This window comes from Elephantulus edwardii, unplaced genomic scaffold (genome assembly GCF_000299155.1).
Source record: "Elephantulus edwardii isolate Elephantulus edwardi_28Jun2011 unplaced genomic scaffold, EleEdw1.0 scaffold00217, whole genome shotgun sequence".
In the NCBI taxonomy this organism is placed as follows: domain Eukaryota; kingdom Metazoa; phylum Chordata; class Mammalia; order Macroscelidea; family Macroscelididae; genus Elephantulus; species Elephantulus edwardii.
This window is the reverse complement of record NW_006399967.1, coordinates 2219323-2227070: the sequence shown is the minus strand read 5'-3', so window position 1 is coordinate 2227070 and position 7748 is coordinate 2219323. Positions and strand designations below refer to the sequence as shown.

Here is a 7748-nt window from a genome sequence, read left to right as displayed (position 1 = left end):
TCCTTTGCCGTTTCTGTTATCTAAATGTGTTCTGTTGTACATAGGGTTTTCAGAGTGGGTCCAAAATCCAATGCGGTGGCTCACAGACCCCACAGAATTATCCTGGGGAAGCCAAAACACTATTTATACTCCAGGTTAGTAGCAGAATGCAGTCAGGACAGCTTCTGAAATGTGCACAGAGGTGTCTCGGCCTGAGCCTTGTGTTTAAGCCAGTGTTCGAAAGCTCTGAGCTCTGCCCGTGTTGGCTCTCCTCCTCCTCCCTCCTCCAGTGAACTTGGGCAAAGGCTCTTAGTGCTGGTTCTGTGGAGGTGTAGCAGTCCCAAGGTCAGGTCTGTCGCATTGAGCCTCTGGTCCTCTTCTGCGGCCACTGCTGCTGCTACTGCACATCTGGGTGGCACAAGATCGTCTGATCGCCTGGTCCTGAAGGGAGCTCACTGCATGTCTGCTTCTCCTTTGCTGGTGGTGAGACTGCAGTTTTGCTGTTGGATCTGCTTAATTTAGTGGCAAGACTGGTCCGTCCCCTTAGGGATGGACAAGATGAGTCAGTCCCCTTGGGGATGGACAAGATGAGTCAGTCCCCTTGGGGATGGACAAGATGAGTCAGTCCCCTTGGGGATGAACCTGACTGATCAGTCCCCTTGGGGATGGACGAGACTGGTCAGTCCCCTTGGGGATAGGTTAACGCACACTATTTGCATATTCCCGCCCATCCACATTGCAAAGCAAGTTAATGGATAGGGAAGCCATTTTGAAGACTAAACCCTTCACCCCACGTTCACGCATGTTGGGGTGTGTTTCACAGCCTTGTTCCTCTTGTTGGTTGTAGGAACCAACCTTTGCATCAGCTCCAACTCCTAGTGACTCCACGTAGGCCCTGAAAGTCCACCTGGGCCTGGCCGTCCTCACGGACTCTGGACGCCCCTTGTGGTCACTGTCCGTGTGTCCCAGTGAGGGTCTTCTCTCTGACTCACCTTTCCCAAGGACTGGCTCTTTCTGACCACCCTTGCCTCTGTGGGGCACCGGAGTTGCAGCTCCTCCAAGACAGACTTGTCTGTTCCTGTGACCGTCCTGGGAATACACTTCTCCAACACCACAGTTCAGGGGCGTCGATTCTCCTTCTGTCTTCCTCATTCTCTCTCCAACTTCCACGTGTGTGGAAAGCAATTGAAAACGCCTTGGCTTTGGATCACTGTGCCTTAGTCTTCAAGCTCACATCCTTGCTCTTCAGCACTTTGGAGGGGCTCTTAGTAGCAGATTTACGTCCGGCGTGTGGACGGACCAGGCTGTGTCCTGCTAATGGACTCTTGACTTGGGCTGTTTTTCTTGTGCTCTGAGCATGTGTGTGAGCTTCTGGGGAAACCTGTTTCATTCCGTGGACGATTCCCTGGGACAGGCAGGCAGAAGCTAAATGTCCCAGCTAAAGCAGAAGAAAGTTCTCGCTCTGAAGGCTGGACTTGCCTTAGAGCCACATGGAAGCCCACACACTCGTCCTTGACAGGAGTTGAGGACACTGGTGTGGCCAGGTCACTGCCCAGGAGAGGTCTGTCCGGGATCACGGCCTCGGTCCATCTGCTCAGCCTCCCTCTGGTCTCGTCAAGGACTCTGTGTGTCACTGCTTGAGCTGTGGTCACCGTGTGCTCCTGGAGCCTCAGAGGAGGTCCCACCTGCCCCTTGGACCCTGAGGCCCACTTACCTCACGGTTCCTCCAGAAGGAGGGGTGCGGAGGCTGGCAGGCTGCCCCCTAGTCACGGGGCATTTCGGGAAGACAGACCTGTCATCAGAGGAGACCACGGTGCAGTCTGCGTCTTTACCAAGAGAGCGTCAGGCCTGGTGGCTCCTCAGTGGTGTGTGAGGCCGGAGGGCTGGACCCGCCGGGGGTCCCTAGTCCTTGTTAGAGCGGGAAAGCCTCTGACGCTGCCCCCCGCGGGGCTCTAACACCAGCACCCCGAGGCTCCTCCCGTCAAGAACTGCAGCCCCGGAAGCTGGGGGGTGGGTGACCCAGTAGCTGGAACCAGCTCAACAGCGGTGGGTTTATTTTCTTCCCCCTGTTTCCCTCTTTATTATGATTTGAAGGAAAGTTTACGAAGCTGTTTGGCTTTCCATTCAGCCCTTCACACACATTGTTTTATGACATTAATGACAGTGCTGCTGATGTCACCACACTCTCCCCACTTCCACTGTCACAGGAGGGAAAGGACAGATGTGACTGGGGTGTTTTCTCACAGGAGAAAGAGGGGACAGGTGTGGACAGGATGTCCCCTGTCACAGGAGGGTGAAGTGTGGATGGGATGTTCACTGTCACAGGAGGGACAGGGGACAGGCATGGATGGGGTGTCCCCTGTCACAGGAGGGACAAGGGATGGTGTGAACGGGGTGTCCACTGTCACAGGAGAGAGAGGGGACAGCTGTGGGTGGGGTGTCCACTGTCACAGGAGGGTCAGGGGACAGGTGTGGATAGGGGGTCCACTGCTACAGAGGGGACAAGTGTGGACAGGGTGTCCTTTCACAGGAGGGACAGGGGCATGAGTGGATAGAGTATCCCATCTCAGGAGGGACAGGGGCACGTGTGGACCGGTGGCTGCTGTCGTAAGAGGGACATGTGTGGACCGGGAGGCTGAGTTGCCCAGAAATGCTGGAACCAATGGCCTTGGCTGGATGCCTGCTCCCACACATGCGTGACCTCACAGTCCTGGGTGGGAGTCGACAGGGTCTCAGGGCTGAGGTCAGGGGCTCCACGGAGAGCTGCCTCCTGCTGGTCAGCTGTAGAGGCCGCGTCCCTGACCTCGAGCCCCTTGCTGTGTCCTCAGAGCAGCTGGGGAGCCCCTTCCGGCTCTGCCCCACCGCCCACGTCCCCTCCCTGGGTGCTGAGACGAACCCATCACAGTGGAAGGAAGTTGATTAGTGCGTGACTGGTGCAAACAGTTAATAGGCCAAATCCAGGATTGTGGGTTCAAGCCTGCCCAGAGGCCGCTCCGAGGAAGTGCCCGGACCTCCTTCCGAAGTCCACCTGTGGGCAGCTCGGACACGGGTCAGGATGAGCAGGAACCGCCTGGAGGGCACGGGGGGTGTGTGTGCGGGACTCCTGGGACACGGCCGTGTCATCCGGCACCATCGCCTGGCCCCCCCTCACACCCCTTCTGGCCGCCGTGTGTTTCTGCTGCTCTGGGGCCTGTGTCACAGGCGGAGCAGCTTGTCGGCTTTCATTGGTTGGCCTGCCTTCTCAGTGCTTCCGGCTGGGTTAGAACCACCAACCTTCGGGGGAACAGTCAGGCACCGAGCTGTTTGTACCACAAGCAGAGGGGCCCGCCTTTGCCGTGGGAGTGAGCATGGTCTCCGGTCCCGGGACTTGAACGTGGCCTTCTTGGGGGCTGGTGGGCCTCCTACCCCGGGTCTGAAGACAGAGTGCTGATTGGTCCCGATGAGGCCATGTGCTCATGGGGTGGGGCTGAGAAGGGCTGTTTCTGACCCTGTGTGGACCCCCTACATGTGTCCCTTCCCCACCTTCACGGGGCTGAGACCTTGAGCCTCTGCCGGGTGTCGCTGCCAGGGGTCTCAGCTCCTTCTGTGCCCTTCCTCGACCCCAGCTGATGAGAGTGAGATCCTGGGGGGCATCGACAGGAAGGGGAGGGACCGGTCAGCCAACAGTGGGAAGGGCGGGGATGCTCGGGTGTGGGGACCGCACTGGCTGAGGTCGGGAGACGTGAGCACACCCGCACAGGACAGCATGGGAGAGGTCAGCCTGACCCTGCACCGTGAGGGGCCATAGAGAAAGGACTTCATCATCAGCGAGGGGGACCCCAGCTCCACGTCCAGTGCTCACTCAGGGGAGCCTGGGGCCCGGGGGGCTGGCAGTATGCCCTGGGGCTCGTGCTCTGAGCCCTTGGAGGGGCCCGCAGAGGGGACCCCGGCCTCACGCTGCCGCTCCCCCCAGGCACGCCGTTCCCGAAGAACTTCCTGCAGGTGACGAAGAAGATCCTGTCGCGGCTCTTCCGCGTCTTCGTGCACGTGTACATCCACCACTTCGACCGCATCGCCCAGATGGGCTCCGAGGCGCACGTCAACACCTGCTACAAGCACTTCTACTACTTTGTCAAGGAGTTCGGCCTCATCGACACCAAGGAGCTGGAGCCGCTGGTGAGGGGCGCGGGCCGGGGGTGTGGGCTGTGCACCACTGTCTGCTCGGAACCTCTGCCGGCTGGAGAAGGACGTGCAGATGTCCACGGGTCAGCCTTCAGGGACCTTTCGGGGAACTGTCACAGCACTAAGGGCAGGGCTAGGACTCCAGGAGGGAGGGTCAGGATGCATGGAAAGAAAAGGCAGCTCCCAGGTCTCCACAGATGACATGGGGGAGCTGTCCCCAGCAGCAGAAGGCCCCACCTCTTACAGGCTGCAATCGTTACAGGGGCTCCCCCGCCTCATCGACATCAGTTGTTGTTGTCGTTGTTGATTGCCATCGAGTGGAGCATGACGCATAGTGACCCCATGAACCAAAAGCCTGAAGCCTTTCGATAACTGTCATCAGTTATCGAAGTGCATAGAGTTTCCAGCGGCGTGTTGTTCAGGAAGGGGATGCCGCTCCTGCTTCCAGCGCGGACCCAGTGAATTACCACAGTAGGAAGCAGATGACAGCACAGGGCCCGATCCGTGAGGTGGGAGAGGCTTCCGGAGTCACTGAGGGCGGCCCTGCCATTCCTCTGTGGGGAAAGGCCTTGTGCCCGACAAGGAGTGCTTTGCCCCGTGCTGAGACGGGCATGCCTGTGGGCAGGGGGACTGGGCAGGAATGGCCTAGCTCCTGACCTGAGCTCTGGAAAGGATGGACACCCCTGCTGCTGCTTTCTCACCTTGATGACCCCCACACCCACCACACAGCATGCCCCTAAATCTTGGGATGTCACCCCCACTCAGAGAAGGGAAGGCTCTCCCCACTGCCCCGTTAGCTCCGGCCCCCGCCCCCTGTGCCTGCGGGAGGAGCTGGCCGCTGGAGACCCACGTCCCATCCCAGCACCCGCACCCTTAGTTTACAGAGAGGTCTTTCCATGCCACCTTCAGCCTGGGCCGCAGAGCAAGGCATGATTTTTCTTCAGCTCAGATTGAGCGTCCTGTTTCCTGGTGCGGCTGTAACAGGAAGACCACAAGAGGGCGACTGTAACAGCAGGAAACCTCGCAGTTCTGGAGGCCACAGGTGCAACTTCAGGTCTCCGGCTCCAGGGAGGGCTCTCTCGGTGGCTCTGGGGGACCGAAGGGTCCTGTCCCTTTGCAGCCTCCCTCCCCCGCTTCCTTGGTGGTCACCACACGGCATCTGTGTCTCCCGTCTGTGCTTCCTTCCTCCTTCGTCAGAGGTGGCTTAAGACACATTCCACGGTGGTCACGTTAACAGACAGCCTAGTCCCCACTCTGTTTACCTTCACAACACATGTGGGGACGCACCTCAGTCCCTAATGTTCACCCCCCGAAGTCCACTGCTCAGCCATCGCACAGGACACCCTCCGTGCTCCCACGTCCACAGATCTGTGCACCCTGAAACCCACCAGCCCACCATCGTGCAGGTTGAAGCCTGTGCTCCCACATCCACAGCTCTGTGCACCCAGTGCCTCTCACTTCAGCACATCCTCTTGAGAGCCCTGTGCTGCCAGTGCCCCTCCTCACCCCTGCCCTCTGTGCCCTGCTTTCTGCCATGCCAGGCTGGTTTATCTGCACCCCATCGTAAAAGTGGGGTCATTCAGAGAGCTCTAGGGGGCTCCTACCACCAGCCATCGAGCCAAAAATCACTGCTGTCAACCTGGTTTTGAATTCTGTTAACCCCGTCGGGTTTCCAGGGCTGGGAGTGGGAAGAAATTGCCTCTTTCTCCTGCAGAGCTGCAGGTAGAGTCTAACCACAGGCGCTGTGTACCCTTTGGATTAGCGGTACAGCTCACTGCAGGCCATGCCTCAGGAGCTCCCTGGCCGTATAGCTTCTGTAAACTGTCCTGTGACCGCCACTGCCATTGCTGGTGAGGGCCAGCAGTGTCACCAAAGGGGTCCTACTCTGTCCCACTGCAGCTCAGACTGGTGATGAGGACAGGCGGTGGGATCCGAACTGCCACAAGTAAGAGCAGGGCGCTGCCTCCAGGCGGGTGTCCAAGGGGTGTCTACAGCCCCCCAATGCTGTGTAAATGCCATAAGAACTTAGGGTGCTGGGGGGTGAGCCCCTCTGAGCTTCTAGAGCCCCAGTGTTCCATGGTGATCTCCGCCTGGCATCTGCCCCCCGCTCTGTTGCTGCTTCCTTGTCTCTGTGTCCATCCTGCTCCTGATATCCCCTCCTTACCCCTGATCCCGCGTGGGGCCTCACCCACAGCTAGAGGGGTGAGGAGTCTAACAGATTTGGGAGGGACACACTTGAATCCATCACGAGGGACAGAGAAGCCTCTCCGCTTTCCTCTGTGGACATCTGTGTGACGTTGTGATAGTCCACAAACCTGCAACGATCCAGGCTGGTGGGCTGTGCTGGTAGCAGCTCCTCCACCACCCACTGACTCTCAGCTTGCAACAAAGTCTGTTGCTTTCACAACTTTTAAATTTCTTTTTTAAAATGAAATCTTGTGCTCACGTCGGCAGCACATATGCTAAAATTGGAATGATACAGAGATTAGCATGGCCCCTGCGCAAGGATGACACGCAAATTCGTGAAGCGTTCCATATTTAAAAGAACACAACACACGAAACAATCTGCACGTAACATCTTCCTTAGGGACCTTGCTGTAAGGAAACATCTCCCTCGAGGTAAATTCTAGTGTGCAACCTTGGGCTCACCTTTATAAAGTCGTCAGTACTCTTGGCATCATCAGTTCTCCCATACTGATGCTTGGGAGATGCTTCTGGAAGAAGTTGGAGGATCGAGTACTGAGTGGATAGCTTTCCCCTGTGTTTCTAGATGACCTTCAGAGCTGGCGTTGAGCCCCAAGTAAGGAGGTTTTCCAGGCATAGATAACAGCAGGTGCCTCAGGCATCCAGCTCTGTCCCCCTGGTCATTGATTTCAAGGCTGAGTCGACTGGGTCTAAAGGCAGCCTAAGGCCCTTGTCATTCTCTCCAGGCTGCATTCGGAATTTTGTCCTGGTGTCTGATCAATTATTTATACAGAAGGCAGGGCCAGCCAGCTGCAGCCCGAGGGCCAGAGGTCTGCTTTTGTCAATAAAGTTTTATTGGCACCTGACTGGGTCCATGCAGAGACGCATTGTCTCTGGCTGCTTTCATTCTTCAGGAGTGGCGTTGCCATGTGTCCAGCAAAGCTCAAATCGACCTCTCTGGTCCTTTAAAAAAAAAAGCTGACCCTTGTCCTATAGTATTCTCTTGTTCATTTTCTTTGTATAAATTTTATGTGTTATTTCTGTCATTTCCGTGTGAGTCTCTGCTGGAATCTGACCTCAGCATTTGTTCCCAACAGAAGGAAATGACTGCAAGGATGTGCCACTGAGCACCCTGGCCACCACCAGTCCCAGCTGCTGCCTTCTGAAGACCCTGGCCACCCTCAGGCCTGCCTGCTGCCCTCTGAGTGCCCTGGCCACCCTCAGGCCCACCTGCTGCCCTCTGAGTGCCCTGGCCACCACCAGGCTGAGCTGCTGCCCTCTGAGTGCCCTGGCCACCACCAGTCCCAGCTGCTGCCCTCTGAAGACCCTGGCCACCCTCAGGCCTGCCTGCTGCCCTCTGAGTGCCCTGGCCACCCTCAGGCCCACCTGCTGCCCTCTGAGTGCCGTGGCCACCACCAGGCCCC

At 57.7% G+C, this 7748-nt stretch overlaps 1 protein-coding gene across 1 annotated transcript in view; it reads left to right on the top strand.

The window, feature by feature from the left end:
* Positions 1-7451, top strand: part of MOB3A (MOB kinase activator 3A) — a 12732-nt gene extending 5281 nt beyond the window's left edge. The window contains exons 2-3 of the mRNA XM_006897924.1: positions 3932-4134; positions 7422-7451. Of these exons, the coding sequence (XP_006897986.1) occupies positions 3932-4134; positions 7422-7451 (233 nt within the window). The remainder of the gene's footprint in view (positions 1-3931; positions 4135-7421) is intronic.
* Positions 7452-7748: the final 297 nt, after the last annotated feature.